This window comes from Haliaeetus albicilla, chromosome 12, assembly GCF_947461875.1.
Source record: "Haliaeetus albicilla chromosome 12, bHalAlb1.1, whole genome shotgun sequence".
Taxonomy (NCBI): Eukaryota; Metazoa; Chordata; class Aves; order Accipitriformes; family Accipitridae; genus Haliaeetus; species Haliaeetus albicilla.
In genome coordinates this window covers 31888909-31904318 of record NC_091494.1, presented here as the reverse complement: position 1 = coordinate 31904318, position 15410 = coordinate 31888909, and the positions used below count along the sequence as shown (strand labels likewise).

The 15410-nt window shown below is 58.3% G+C and overlaps 1 protein-coding gene across 5 annotated transcripts in view; it reads left to right on the top strand.

The window, feature by feature from the left end:
- Positions 1 to 2594: 2594 nt before the first annotated feature.
- ARHGAP44 (Rho GTPase activating protein 44) overlaps positions 2595 to 15410 on the top strand; it is a 30607-nt gene continuing 17791 nt past the window's right edge. For 2 of the 5 annotated variants that reach the window (XM_069798894.1, XM_069798893.1), the window contains exons 1-2: positions 2596 to 2843; positions 14204 to 14243. In XM_069798894.1, coding sequence (XP_069654995.1) covers positions 2791 to 2843; positions 14204 to 14243 — 93 coding nt within the window. In that variant the 5' untranslated portion in view covers positions 2596 to 2790. Of the gene's footprint in view, positions 2844 to 14203; positions 14244 to 15410 lie in introns of all 5 variants that reach the window. The other 3 variants (XM_069798895.1, XM_069798897.1, XM_069798896.1) reach the window with 3 other exon arrangements.

The window sequence follows — 15410 nt, the reverse complement described above, 5'->3', positions numbered from 1 at the left end:
AGACCAGACCCCCCACCAGCCACCTGCATACCCCGAAATTGGTCCTTGCCCTCCTGCACCGAGAGGGTCCCTGCATGATCTGCCTAGGCACAGGGGTTGACAGACCCAAACCTCAGCCCTGTGGTGCCACAAACTCCCCTGGGCTGGGAGATGCTGGGCCGGAGCTTCACCTCCTGGGTGCAACCCCGCAGCGGGTGCAGTGCAGGGGAGAGAGCTGTGTTGTAGGGTGGGGGAAAGCGGGGGCACAGAATCGGGCTGGGTTTGAGCTCAAGCCTGGGGCTACTGTGAGCGATGCTGTTCTCACCGATATTACTCTTGCTTTGTCACCTCCTGACAGTCTCAGCGGGGTTTCAGTCACTTAAGATGCCCATCATCACTTCCTTGGTGCTTAATATTAACTGAGAGCATCCTCGCTCTTCCCCAAACAGCCCAAGGGGGATTATGATGGGTTTTCCCAGGAACAGCCTGATTTTGTAAGCCTGGTGTGTTAGACCCCCAGTAAAACATCCCTGGGAGCTGCCTGGTTTGAGGAGCTTGTGAGAGAGGCAGCGCAGGCAGCTGCCTAAACACCATGGTGTGGTGCTGCCTGGGACACAGGGAGTGGGCATGGGTTTTGCAAGAAAATGGTAACAGGGAGGAAGGACCATTATTTTACAAGTAATATAAAACCCAGAAAAGTCTCGGAATGTCCTCAGATGGCACCGAGCAGAGGGGCAGGAGAGGGGCTGCTGCGTGGCCCCCAGCACAGCACAACCTAGGGAGCAAATAAGCGCTACCCCCAGCGCGGTCCTCCCAGGGCAGCTTTTGCTCTCCGTTAATGCAAAATTTCTTGGCTTTTTCCATTAGATAAGCATTGATTTATTTTTTTCCTGGGGTTTCAGAGAGCTGGAAGGAGCACCGCTGGGGCTTGATTTTTTTGGGGGGGGGAATTGTGCTCCTTGAATGCCCATGTGCCCGGCATGCATTGGCATCCCTCTGTGTGCCTGGCAGGCAGCACGCCCAGCCTGCACTGAGCATCGCCCTAGAGCCAGCAGGGGAAATGCTATTTCAGGGGTTTGTTTGGACTGACCGAAACAGGAGCTGCAGCATCCCCTCGTCTTATTTTGGGGGATGATGGACAGTGCACCTAGAAGCTCAGGGGAACTGCTGACTACTGGAAAATCCTGTCTACAGCCCCTAAAAGAGGCTGTAAAAATCCTGGGAGCAGCTTTCTAGCCCCATTTTACAGATGGGAAGACTGAGGCCGAGGGCTGTGGGGCTGTGACGGAGCAGATGCTTTGCAGGATCCAAGAGCGAGCATGGGTTGCCTGACGCTGTTTTAGCAGAGTGAAACACGGACATATGGAAAAGGTCTGGGGGTAATGGGGTTTCAAAGTGGAGCTCTCAGTCCAGTGCAGGGGCTGCCCAAGTGCTCTGCTGCCCAAGCCCAGCTGCTGCCATGGGGGAGAGTGGCTGCTTGCACAGCCCTGCCGGTGCGGGGCTGAGCCTGTGGGCAGCTCTGCCCTCTGAGCATGTCTCCAAGGGTCGGATCCAGATGCAGGATGGGAAAAGTGGGATGAAGAGTCTGTGGGTGCGCTCAGAGAGCATCACCGGGGCTTTTCCTAAGGAGGTTTCATGTTGTCACAGGGATCAGTACCTTAGAGTTTTTTTATTCGAGACCAAGAAGCTACAGAGCAGTTAAATCAATCAAGTGTCCTTCAGACCGGGAGCAATGCCAGCATGGGCAGGGCAGCCCTTTCAGGGTTCAGCACCCGTGCAGGCCCTGGGCAGGCAGCTGGGGTGATGGTACAGGGGTGAGCATCACCCCACCATCTCCCCTGGGGTCTGCAGAGCTTGGGCAGCACAGAGGAGCCGGGCAGCGAGGTCCCTGTCCCGGCTGGGACCTGCTCCTGCTGCCCTGCCTGGAGGCTGCAGGCAGGCTCCTGCTCCAGCTCATCCGGCGCTGCCCAGGGATGCGCAGCAGCAAGATGTTGTTTAAACCTGCCACAGCCCCGAGTGCCCCAAATCCCTGGGCCTCTGGAGAGCAGAGATGGAGGATGCTGGGGGGGATGCCGGGGCACGGCAAGGGGATCCTGGGGGAATGTCAGGGGCGTGCTAGGGGGCTGCTAGGGGATGCCAAGGAATGCCAGGGGGTGCCGGAGAGATGCTGGGGCCATGCCAAGGGATGCCAGGGGGATGTCGGGGGGATGCCAGGGATGCTGGAGGGATGCTGAGGCCAGGTCAAGGGATGCCGAGAGGTGCCAAGGGATGCCAGGTGATGCTGGGCCATGCCAGAGGGATGCCGGGGGGATGCCAGGTGATGCTGAGGCCATGTCAAGGGATGCTGAGGGATGCCGGGGGGATGCCAGGGGACGCTGGGGCCACGCCAAGGGGCGCCGGGGGGGGATGTCGGGGACTGCCGGGGGCTGCCCGGGGCCAGCTCCAAGGCTCCCCCTGCCCGGCAGAGCCCGCCGGGGCGGGCGGCCCCGGACTACATTTCCCATCGCCGCCGCGGCCGGGGGCGGTGCGGGGCGGTGCGGCGCGGAGCGGAGCGGAGCGGGGCGGGGGGCGCGGAGCGCGGCGGGGCCCGCGCAGGCGGAGGCGCAGAGCCGCGCAGGGGCGGCGGGCCCGCTCGGCTCGGCCCGGCCCGGCCCGGCCCGGCCCGGCTCGGCTCGGTCCGGTTCGGCCCGGCTCGGTTCGGCCCGGCCCGGCCTGACTGCGCGCCGGGCGAGGATGCGGGAGGGGCGGCCCGCGGCCCCCCGCTGCCCGCCCGCCCTGCCCGCGTAAAGGGGCGCCCGCGCTGCCGCCACCATGAAGAAGCAATTCAACCGCATGCGCCAGCTCGCCAACCAGACCGTGGGCAGGTAGGGATGGGGACGGGCCCTGCCCGCGCCCTGCCCGCCTCACAGCCCCGATCCCGCAACCCTGCCCGCTCCCTGCCTGCCCCACCGCCCACCTGCGTCCTGCCCGCTCCCCTGCCCGAGCCCTGCTTGCCCCACAGCCCCTAATCCCACACCTCGCCTGCTCCCCGCTCCCCTGCCTGCCTCGCTGCTCTGGTCCTGTACCTTGTCTGCTCCCTGCCTGCCCCGCTGCCCCTGCCCACCCCCTGCCCGCCTACTTGGCTGCACCCCGCCAGCCCCACTGCTCCCGCTCCCTTCCTCTACCCTGCCTGCTCCCTGCCCTCTGCCTGTTGCCCCTGTTCCTGCCCACCCGACTGCCCCGGCTCCCCAGCTTGCAGCCTGCCGGCCCCACTGCCTGTGCTCCCGGCCCTCCCCCTTCCCCGCTGCCCGCACCCTGCCTGCTCCATGGCTGCACCCCCACCACCCCTCTGCCCACACCGTGCCCGCTCCCTGCCTGCCCCGCCGCCTGCATCCTACCTGCCCCTCTGCCCACACCTTGCCTCCTCCCTGCCCGTTCCCTGCCTCCTCCCCTGCCCGCAGCCCCAGCCCGCACCCTGCCTGCTCATTAACCCCTGCCCGTCCCCCTGCACGCACCCTGCCCCACTGCCCCCTTCGTCCGCTATTTCCCTGCCTGCCCCTGCCCCGCTGCCCCTGCCCGTTCCCTGTGTCCCAGGGCTGGGCCACGCAGACATCTGCTGTCCAGGCACCCCAGCCCTGATGCTGTGGGGTGCCCCACTGGCCTGTTCCCCCCAGCACCCGTGGGTGGCCCCGGCTGGCTGTGGGGAAGGGGAGCAGGCAGGGTGCAGGGGGACACGTCGGGGCGCGGGTGAAGGGGCCATGCCTGCGGGGATGCCCACACTCACCGACGCACGGCCAGGCCTGGGGTTTGGTGGTGGCTGTTGTGTAATTCCCGGAGATTTTGCAGCTTGGGGCGGGGGGGGGGGGGGGCATGTATTTTTTCCTTCCCAACACGGCGCTGGGGCACTGGCACCGGCACGGCCGGGGCGTTGGGCTCAGCATCCCCTCCCGGAGCCGAGGGCTTGGACTTCCACTGCAATCCCCCACGTCCCCCCTCGCCATGTCCCCCATGGCGATGGGGATCGCCCCACCGGCTCTGGGTCCTCGGCCGGGCTGGAGGTGGTCGGTGGCGACGGCTCCTGCCTCGGCCGCGGTGTTGCCGCACGGCCCCGGCATACGGGCACAGGGCCGGGATGGCAGCAGGGCACCGTCTTGGGGCTGTGGCGGCTGTGCGGGAGCGCGGTGCGGGAACGTGGCGGCAGGAACGCGGTGTAAGCATACGCTGGAACACAGTTTGGGAGCGTGCTGCAGGAATCCGGTGCGGGAGCGTGATGCAGGAACATGGTGCGGGAGCGAGCGCGGTGTGGGAATGGCGTACAGGAGCGTGAAGTGGGAGCGCGGTGGCAGGAACGCAGTGCAAGAATGCGGTGCGGGAATGGGGTTTGGGAGCGTGCCGCAGGAACGTGGTGTGGGAGAGCGGTGTGGGAATCTGGTAGAGGAGTGTGGTGTGGGAACGCGGTGCAGGAACACGCTGCAAGAACGTAGTGCAGGAGCGTGGTGTGGGAACGTGGTGTGGGAACACGGCGCAGGAACGTGGTGCAAGAACGTGGTGCGGGAGTGCGGTGTGGGAATGTGGTGTGGGAGTGCAGTGTGGGAGTGCGGTACAAGAGCGTGGTGTGGGAGCGTGGTACAGGGAATGCGGTGCGGGAATGCGGTGCGGGAGCACGGTACAGGAAACACGGTGCAGGAACACGGTGCGGGATTGCTGGGAGACCGGTGCTTGCCTCCATTGAGGAAGCAGCAGGAGGAGGCTGTTTTGAGGACAGAGCGTGTGATTTTCTTGCATCTGCGCCGGGCCGGGTTTGCTCTCCGGATGCACCGAGAAGGTTTGACACATCTCCCACCCGCGGCTGGGCGGCTGCAGGGGAGGGGTGTCCCCAGGTCCCACCAGCACCGCGTGGGAGACGTGAGCCGGGCACCGCACGCACGCCTGGCTTCAAAATGGTGCTGCTGACAAGGCGAGCATCCTCCTTCCCACATCCCCCGGGAGCGCGGGGCCATGCTGGGCTCCCCGCAGCGCCCGATTCGCAGCCTGGGGAGCGGGGATGGCGGCCGCGGGGCTTGGAGCTGCTAAACCCCTAATCCTCTTAGGGGCTCGCTGCGACGCCGGCTCACGATGGGCAGCTGGGAGGCTCCATCGGTATACCCCAGCACGTCTGCTGCCTGCAGAGCTGCCTGTGCTGCCAGGCTCTTTGGGTTTAACGGGGGAGGGGGGTAGGGTGGTATGTGGCCCCCTCTTTGCTTAGCGCTGGGACAGGGCGGCTGGAGCCTCTGCAGGGCTCAGCAGGAGCTTGGGGACCATCCCCTTCCTCGACCTGGCCCCTTTGGTCCCCCATCTCAAGTGTGGGCTGATGTTTTATCCCTCTTCCCCATGGTGGAGCCCTGAGCAGCCCTCTCCAGCCAGCTGGAAATAGGGAATAATAGATGGAAATAGGGAATAATAGATGGAAATAGGGAATAATACATGGAAATGAGGAATAATACATGGCAATAAGGAATAATAAATGGAAATGAAGAATAATACATGGCAATAAGGAATAATACGTGGAAATGAGGAATAATAAATGGAAATGAGGAATAATAAATGGAAATGAGGAATAATAAATGGAAATGAGGAATAATAATAGAAACCTGGTGTTTTGTCTCCCCTGGGAGACGCTCACCAGGGTATATGCACCGTAACCCTCTGCGGTCTGAGGGCTGTCCCCGCCTGCTCATCACCAAGCCCCAGTGGGCCACCATCACCCTGCAGTGCCAGCACCCCCGAGTCCGGGGCTGGGGACCACTGGGCTGGATGCTGCCCCAGGGCTGGGGTCTGCGCTGCACATGGAGGTTGTCCCCTGGGGGGAGACGGGGGCATTGGGGACAGTTTGTGTGTGGCGGTGGCAGTGGTGGCATCCAGCTGGTGTCACTCCTGCCAGCAGCACCTGGCCCAGAAGATCCCGCTGCTGTGGGGGTGGCCCTGTGGGACCGGGGGGGACAGCGGTGACATCTCTCCGGCCACCCCGCAGGGTGTGCAGAGGGAGGTGCAGTGGGGGGGTCCCAGCCCCTGGTGGCTTTTTCTGCTTTTGGTGGTGTGTTTTCCGTAAAAAAAAAAAGGAAGAAAAAGGCAGCCGAAGGGGAAAACCCCATCCGTGGGTCTGCCAGCCGCTGCCAGAAGTACCCCGGCAGGGGACAGGCAGGGGCAGCCCTTTGTCCCTGTGAGGTGGCCGCAGCTGGCACTCGTGGGGGGGAGCGTGCGGCTGGGGCTGACCCGCGTGGGGAGCGGGCAGGGATGGGTCAGGGTCAGGGTTAACGTTAGGGTTAGGGTCAGGATTAGGGTTAGGGACAAGGTTAGGGTTAGGGTCAGGGTCAGGGGTTGGGTGAGGATGCTGAGTACATTTCCTTACCTTTCCAAATACATCTTCAGCTCCTTTTCCCGGGGCTGTCACATTCCTTTGCAGCTCCGCTTGCAATGTGGGGACCTGCTGGGTTCCCTGGGGAGGGCAGCGGTACCTGCAGGCACTGGGGTGCCCAGTCTGTGAGTATGACGGGCCCAGCCAGCACAGACCACGCTCTGCTGTGCCCTGAGCACGTTATTTGTTTTGTTTTGTTTTGTTTTATTTTTTATTTATTTTATTTAGGTCATTTCACTAGACAGATAGAAAGAACTGGGGATGCTCATCCCAGCCCAGACCTGCACTTGGTACCCAACCTTCAGGAGAATAACTGCACCCAGTCTGTAAAGGGCCATAATATTTATCTCCACAGGGTGGAAAAAGGGAAGAGAAATCAATAAGTGGCTGTAAAACATTTTGAAGATGCTTTCTGCAAAGCGCTTTTTTTTAATTTTTATTTATTTATCCATTTCATCAGCGGCTGAGCCAGCGGGAACTCGTGCCCTCACCTCGAGGTCACAGGATGATAGCCACGAGCATGCCACAATACTCGCTCCGGCAGCCGAAACAGCTCCGTGAATTTTCCAGAATTGGTTCAATATGGGTTTTTCTCCATTGGGAATAAAACAGGCACTCGCAGCCGCCTGCAGAATGGCATGGCAGGGTTCCCGAATGGCACAGCAGGGGAACTGGGGAGACTCCGGGGAGGACGGTGTCAGCTTGGGGGGATTGTTTGTTTCCTCCTGGTCCTTTCTGAGCATCCCAAGATGTATGCCCCATCCCGGGGGACAGCGGTGGCATTTTGGGCTGGACATCGCTTTGGTGGCTTTCGGGGCAGATGCTCTTCCAAGCACCAGAAAGTCTGCACAGAAATATAAAGCCTTTAAACACTGAGGTTTTATTCTCTGTGCAGCAACAATATTCTGCAAGAAATAAGGACGTTTTATTCTGTGTGTATGAAATAAGGACGGAGGGAATAAAAGCACCACCTGGGATTTTTCCGATGGGATTTGCAGGAGGGAACAACATGCTTTAAATAGCTGGGTTCCACGTCTGCACTTTGAGGTTCTGGTGGCTCGCTGTTGGCAGGCCCCCCTGGGATTTTGGCTTTGCCAAGCGATGCCGCGCCCCTCAGATGGTGCCGGCAGCATCCCTGCAACCCTGGGGATATTTTTATCCTCCTCGCAAGGCGGCAGCGCTGACAAACTGAAATATTCATGGAGCAGGCTGAAGGTTTTGTCCCCGCGTCCAGCAGCCTCGGGGCCCTGCGCTTTGCAGGGACTTCTCCATGATTTTCAAATCAGGACCGAAGCATGGTCAGGATGTGACCCCGGGGGGGGGGGTTCCTCTGATAGGGATGTGCTGGGAGCAAGGAGCAAAGGGCCCTGTGCATCCCTTGCCGAAGGGATGCCGATGGAGAGAGCTCGCAACCAGAAAAGGGACAGGAGATGAGGAAAAGAGGCTTTCCTGTCTTTAAAACTCTGTCCCCCATTTCACTCTCATCCCTTTGGTTTTCCCAGCAGTGGGCAGAAGGACAGAGGAAAGCTGGACCAGCCTTCCCCACTCATTTCATCCCACTTTTCCAGCCTGGCTGAGCTGAAGGCGGGTGAGCTGCTGGGGCCTGAGTCCTGGTACCAGGCCCACTGGGTGGGCATCACTGCCCTTAGCTGTGGGTTTGGGACATGGGGACCGTCACTCCGGGTCACCCACTGGGGCAGGATGAGCCCAGGATGCTCTGGAGGAGGCGCTGGCGGGGCCATCTCACCGCGTCTCGCTGGATGTTGCAGCTCGGAGTCATCTCCCTGGGGCATTTGAGCAGCGATTTGAGGATATAAATATTTGATGTTTTGCTTCTTGCCTGCTAAAAAGGCACCGGGAAAAATCCGCAGCTCCGTTTGGCCTTAGCCGGATCCTGGTTACAAGCCGTCGGGCTGCGTGTCCCTGGGGATGCAGTGGCGAGGAGAGCTCAGGTGACGGCAGAAGCTGGGGACGGCGTAGTCCATGGACCAGCATCCAGCCTGAACCGCGATGCCCAGTGCTTCCAGGGGTTGTCTGGATGAGATCTGAAGGGCTTTCTCCTCCCTCCAGAACACATGACGGATGCTCAGCACCTTATCTGAGTTGCATGGTTGAACCTCACCTTATTGACCTCACCTTTGAGCTTTGGGGGCTCGAGGACCTTGAATTTTCCCATGGGTACCAGCCCCCAGGCACATGCGGCAGCACCGGAGGGAGATGCGGACAGGACCGGGATGGAGCTGGGCACCCTCCCCGAGCCCATGTGGGATGGCAAGGCAGACCCATCCGTGGGAGTCAACACTGCTGGCGCGGGATGGCCTTGGCTGGGTATTCATGCCTCCCTCTGCCTGTGCTTGGCCAGGAGGCTATTTTTAGGCTGGAGCAAACAGAAGTCAGGGGAACCGGCCGGTGTCAGTAATTAAATAGGGATGAAATATTTATGGGCATACTGCAGCGACGGGGTGGCCAGGGATGGGGTTGAAAGGGGTATTTTGGGCAGGAGGTGTGGGCAAGGGGGTCCTCAGGGCATCACGGACATGCTCTGCCTCCAGAGATGAACCCTCGCTCCTGCCCATCCCCACACTGGGTGAAGCGCTGCCTGCCAGCCAGTCGTGATGGTTTTCCCATTCAGAGAGAATACTGTCACGAAATCATCGTTGTGCTTTGAGTTTTGCTGGCGCAGGGTCAAATGCAAGGCCAAGGGCTCCTTGTCTTGGGTGGTTTGAGCATCAGAGGGGGACAGTGGTGGGGACATGGGGCAGGCGCTGATGATGGATGGTCCAGCCAGATGGAGATGTCTGGCATCAGGAGATGCTCCAGGGAAGCACCGGCTTTGCTGTAGCTCCTCACATCAAGGCACTGGAAGCCACAGGGTTTATTTGGAAATCAACTTAGTTTGCTTGATTGGTGTTGATTTCTGCCGGCAGCAATTAGTTTTTGCAGAAGTGAACACCCGACCAAGTTGTAGCTGCATCTCCTGCTCATTTGCTTTTAACTCTCCATATTAATTGTGCCTTTTCTCCCAGTTGTTTGCAGGGATGCGAGTGTCTGGGTGCTGATTGAGGCTGCGGATTGCCTGGATTTGTGCTGAGAAAATCAGCTCCAGGGTGGAAATCTGGAGGGGAAGGGGAGGAGTGGGTTTTTATTTGCCTAAAGGAAAGATGAAAGAAAGTGTTGAAAGCCGGTAATCCTGGCTGCCTCTCCGAGGGATGCTCCAGCAGGATGCATGTAATTTGTAAGGCATGAAGTCTGGGGGGATTAGGGACAAGCCAGGGAAATTGGGGGGTCCCTGCACCCCTCTTTTGGGTGCTGTTGTTTGCTGAGGCCACCTTGCATGAGCAAAAACCACTGTCTCTGGTTCCCCGGGGCAGGTCATGTCCGAGTGTGGGAAGCCTGGCTGCATCCGCTTTGTGAGACACGGGGATAGAAAGACACACGTAAAAATGAATGGGTGAAGAGAATTGCCAAAAGCTGATACTGGCTTAAACTGGTGCGTAGAGGAGATGCTTTGCTGGTGCCACCAGTTGCCTGCTCTGATGGTTAGGCCATGGGATGCTCCAGCCACTGGATAGCTGCTTCCTGGGGCTCTGCTGCACGTGTCAGACCCTTGAGCATCGTTCATGTGTCAGGAGTTACGGGCTAAGCACAGATGGGCCCTGAACCCTGACAGGGCATAAGGAAGGGGGAGATGATGTAGCCCCCCAGCTGCTCCACGGTGTGGGAGCCTGTGTCCCTCTGCCTCCCCACCACGGGGGCCCTGGCACCCCCAGGAATTCCTTCAGGCACAATGGTGATTTGGGAAGGAGATGGGTTTGTGCAGGCAGGAGCTCGGCTGCCTCTCATGTGTGGCTGGAGCAGCACGGGCAGGGAGCAGGTCCTGGGGTCCCCTGGGCTTGGGACGGCCGTCACTACTATGGCAGAGGCGGAATTTGGGATCTGTGCGACCCCCCCCAGGGAGCTTCATCACTGCTCGGCTCTGACTGCTTGTACAGAACCAGCAGTGGAGCAAGGAGGGGGACTGGGGGTGCCAGGAGGGGGTGGGGGTGCTGGGGTGGATTGGGGGCACTGGGCAGGAACTGGGGGGTACCAAGAGGGGCTGGGGGATGATGGGGATGGATGGGGTCAGTGCTGGGGCTGAACTGGGGGGTGCTGGGGATGGACTGGAGGACCTGGGGGATTGCTTGGATGGGAGCAAGATGCCAGGCTGGAACAGGGAGAGCATCTCTGCTGGAGCCAGACAAGTTTTCCAGCATCAGTCACATCCAAACTGGTTCCTCTTGATGCTGTTAATGGATTTCTGTAGGGTTGCAGTTTCGGAAGCAACTTTATGGTCTGGGCTCCAACGTTCCACATGGTCTGAACTAAGCGCTTGAGAGCAAACTGGGAGCTGGGGCTCCTGAATCCCAAGGGTTTTGGCAAGCGGTTCTCTCTGGGGATGGGAAGCCAAGGCGAGAGAGCTTGGGGAGGCATGGGGACCCACACCCGTCCTCAAGTGGCATGCTAATTGGAGCACGATATGTGGAGGGAGAAGAAAGCACAAACCAAAAATGTTTGTTGAAAAGGAAGGGGTGAGCGGAGATGCTCAGGGCTGAGCCTGCTGAAGATGCTTTGCCAAGATCCTGAGAGAGGTGCTGCCATCCCACTCCCAGAAAAGGCAGCGGCATAATATTTCTCCATCCCCGCCGAGTGCCTTGGGGAAATCCCTGGGTACTGGGGAGGTGGCATTGGGGCACCAGGGTCTCCTTGAGCATCTCTAAGTGCTGACAAGGGCGCAGCACCCAAAAAGTACCCCCCAGGCACGATGGAGCCCGGGGCGTACAGGAGAGCGTCCATCTTCCTGGCTGCTCCCTGGGAGGATGTGCATTTTGCACGAAGCATTTCTTGCTGCAGGTTCACAGGATGGCTCATAAAACCATATAAGCTCCTGTAAAACCGTATTAACTTTAGGCTGAGACTTTAGAAACATAACAGATATAATGGGATTCTTCCTGGTGGCATTAACAGCACAGAGCTGTAATGCAATGCGATGTCAGTGGAGTAGGATGATGTTATTTTTTAGTCTTTACATGTAAAATGGCTATGTGGAGCGGCTTGGGCTGGGCTTTCTGTGGGTTTGGAGGCGCCGCTCGGTTCTCGCGCTCCTGGATATAATTTGCCAGTGGGAGCAAGTACAGAGACAAGAGGAATTATTTGTATTTTTTTGGTGCATTCTGGAAAATTAATAAGGAGCTTTAGGTGGGGTGGCAGGACAGCAGCAGAGCCACATTGTCAGCAGGACAGTGCATATGTACAGGAGCAGGATCTGTCCCATTTGCAGCTGATAAACCACATTTGACGGAGCTGCAGCCAGGTTGCTGCCCCGGTACATCCACAGGACTGGGCTCTCCTGCGGGAGCTCTTTGCTGTGGCTGCTGGTGGCATCACCTGTAGAGTCCAGGTGTCCTGAGGCAGGAGACTTGTCCCCTGCTTTGGCTTTGCAAAAACACCCCGTGGTGGCTTCTGGGGACGCGTTTTACCCCATTCTGCAAGCCAAGGTGTGGGAGCAGGGTGCCAGCACTCGGTGCTGGCAGGACGTGGTGGTACCTGGCTCCAACCACCATGAGCAATGCCAGTCTGCTGCAGCCCTGCCACATGCCTGTGCCACCACCGGTGGCTGCAGCATGTCCCCAAGGCCACACAGAGACCCCCATCCCCATTGCAAGCCAGAAGGGAGGAGAAAGCATCCCAGCTCCCACAGATGCCGATGCCAATGCCAGGTGGGGAAACCCGTGCTCCCACGGCATGCCCATCGCTCTGCTGCATCCTTGGGCAGCTGTGTCGAGCGACTCCCAACAGCCTCTTTGCTTATTCCTATACATAAAATGCTGCGGCCTTTCCCCCCCTCCTTTTTAAAGCCAAATTAGTCACTGGCAGGGTCTCCTACCTGCTTAAGCATCCCAGGATGCGGCAGGGCTGGCACGGGTGTCTGTGCCGGAGCTGTGGCTGGGGGATGCTCTCTGTTAAAGCCACTGAAGTTTCTTGCGCTGAGGCTATGCTGAAAAGCAGAGCAAGGCCAGATTTTTGTTATCCTGTTTGAAATATCGTTTTCTGCTTCCCAAATGCACGTCAGAGCGTAGCACGTGTTGGTTTGTGGCTGCTGGGAGAGAGACCTGCCAGCGTGGGACCATGGGGTGTGCAAAACTCATCTATCAGCCTGGCTGGAAGAGGAGAAAACACCCTAAAAACATCACTTTGGGGGGAGCATTTTCCCAATGGTACAAGGACAGGAGGGACTTCTTTCTCCCCCAACCTTTTTTTAAAGTTTGGAGATGATTTCTGGGGCGCACAGTGAGCGGCAGGGATGTGCACCAGCGGTGCCTGCACGTGAGTGCATGATGCTCGCCTGCATCCCTGCCACCTCCTTCTCCTTTGGGATGCTAAATATATCCTGAGCCAGGGCAGGGAAGCGGGGACGGCTGTTGTGTCTGTGCTGGTGGATATTTGTTGCTTTCTTCCCCATTTGTGCTAATTCTGCAGCGTTTCCAACCCTGTCCAAAAATGATAGCGAAGGTGATTTGGAGAAGAGGAGGACAACCTGAGGAGCCCTTGCTCCCGGGTGACCAGCGCATCGCTTGCATTTCATATAGAAGATATTATAATGCTTTCATTTAAATCCCCTTTTTAAAAAATTAAATAGGGTTTGGGTTTTTTTTGTTTTTAAAACCAACTTAAATCAGACACTGGGACAACTTTCATACACAAACCAGATTTAATGCAGTTAATTTGCACTTTTTAAAAGTCTTTGGACATGGTGTATTTGCAGATGAACCCATAGACCAAGCCCTGCCCTAGCTGGTGCTGCTGCCATGCCGTGCTTGCTCTTTGAACCTTGCTCTGCTGGTGCTTATTCCTTATTTCTGCTTTTTCAATACTTCACTCAGTCTCTCAAAGCTGAGAAACCAGCTTGGATAGCAGAAAGCAACCAGGGCTCAGGCAATAAAGGTATTTTTTTAAGAAGGATGAGGGCACCGAGCTTTTGTTGTTAACAAACCTTTAGGGACTAATTGGCTAAATCACAACTCTGCCCACGCGCATCTTGAAGGAGGTCATTTTTCAAAGAGAGATGATGCACTGAAGTTGTAAAAAACCCTGAAGAAAATGAATAAATGATCCAGAGTGTGATGGTTTAAATAAGTCTGAGCAGATCTGGTGAGGAGTGGCCACAGGGGCTTTGCAGGCAGGGATGCTGTGGGTCCTTGCGTGGCTGAGGAGGGTCTTGCAGCGGGTTTGTGTCTCCTTCTGCATCCCCGGCGCTCCTCGCTAGCAAAGACAGCAGATGACACGCGCTCTGGAGCGGTAAATCCGGCTCCGACGAGCAGCGGGGAGGGTTACGGCGAAGCCGCGGGCAGCAGCTGCCGCTGCAGATTCAGTCGGCTGCGTCGGACCGAGGAGGCTCAGTCGTGCGGATGGGTTGTGTCCTTGAAATCCACGGCACTGAGGGTGTGCCAGAGCCCGGCACGGCCCAGGGAGCTGCTTTCTTGCATAGACGCACCGCCTCCCTGCGCAGCACTGCCTGCATCCTCCTGGGAATTTAGCGTCCCTGTTTTGCTGTGGATAATGGAGAAATAAGGGGGAGACCAGGACCCTAAATTGGTGTGGGACATGGCACGCTCACAGCGAGCCGTGAAGATGCTCCATCCTTTGCTTATTTAGATGAGGCAATGGCTGGTGGGACCAGGGAGCCTTAAATCACCGGCTGCATCCCGATGGAAAAGCATGTTCAGCTGTGCCCAGTACCATGGCGTGCAGCCCCGTCTCTGCCACATGTGCCAGACCCTTCGCCAGCACTTTATGTTCTTTCTTGTCTTGCAGGGCTGAGAAGACAGAGGTTTTGAGCGAAGATCTCCTGCAGGTGAGGTCCTCTGCAGCTGGTCTGATCCACACCCAGGGTGCCTGTGGGTGCCCAGGCACCCACCCGTGGGTGCTGGATGTGGCAGCAGCAGCTCTGTGCCAGTCGGTGCCGCGGTGTCCTGCGGTGATGAGACGGGCTGGGAGGAGGAGGAGAGGGTTGGAAGCGTGGGAAGCGGCATCGTCTCCCTCCCGTGCACCCTCCCAGCCCTTTCCCAGCCTGGTTTTCAGGTCAGCTGGAATCGGATCCAGTGTCGTCTCCGCCAGGATGGCAACCTGATACGGCCAGCCGGATTGCGGACACCTGCATCTCCCCTCTCTACTGCAAAACCTGCCCTGGGGACAGGCCACGTGACAGCAGGGGACAGTCCCCAAAGCTGATGGGTTGGACAACTTCAGCAAAAGAGCGCTGAGCCAAAAACCTCACGTGGTGCCTTGGAGCATCGGCTGTGATGCTCGGGTCACAGTCTCTCGGGGACATCTCATCTTGGTGCTTTTTGCTCCCAGAGCAGGGCTTCCTGCACGCCCCAGGGAGGGAAGCGGCTGAGGAATTGCCAGCAAAGGGACGTAAATTCACAAATCCATCACTGAATTCATAAGGTTTCTAACTCACACATTCTCTAAATCGTCACACTTGGGCACTGAGGAGCAAAACAGCTGCCCAGCTCCTCCTCCATCACAGTGCGGGCATCCCCTGGCGTCAGCCAGTCTGGCTGCTGTTGGAGCCACTTGAAAACCTCTTTCGGGTGTAAGCTGATGTATTTATACCTTCCAGCTTGGGAATTTGGTCTGTGCCATTGCTCTCAGTTAGCAGATTCTGCAGAAACAGCCAGAGAACTGGTGTGCAAGGATGCTGGTGGCAGGAGGCAACAACCTGCAGGTGACGGTGGCTGCAGAGTGACCTTTAGCTCTTTCTGCCACCGTGTCCTGCCTACATGTTGCCCTCACTTGCCCCTAATGACACTGCTCCCTGCACACATCAGGCTTTAGCAAGAGCCGTGTGTTAGTCAAAAATCAGAGCAGGGTTTGAGTGAGGAAGTAAGGAGACTGTGCTGGAAGAGAGTGAAATGAAGCTGTTTGCAAACGTCCCTGCTGGGCACAGAGGGCAGCCGCCTGCCTCAGTTAATCCTTTTGCACTGGCACCAGTGAGAAATCGCTGGTGGAAGCGGCC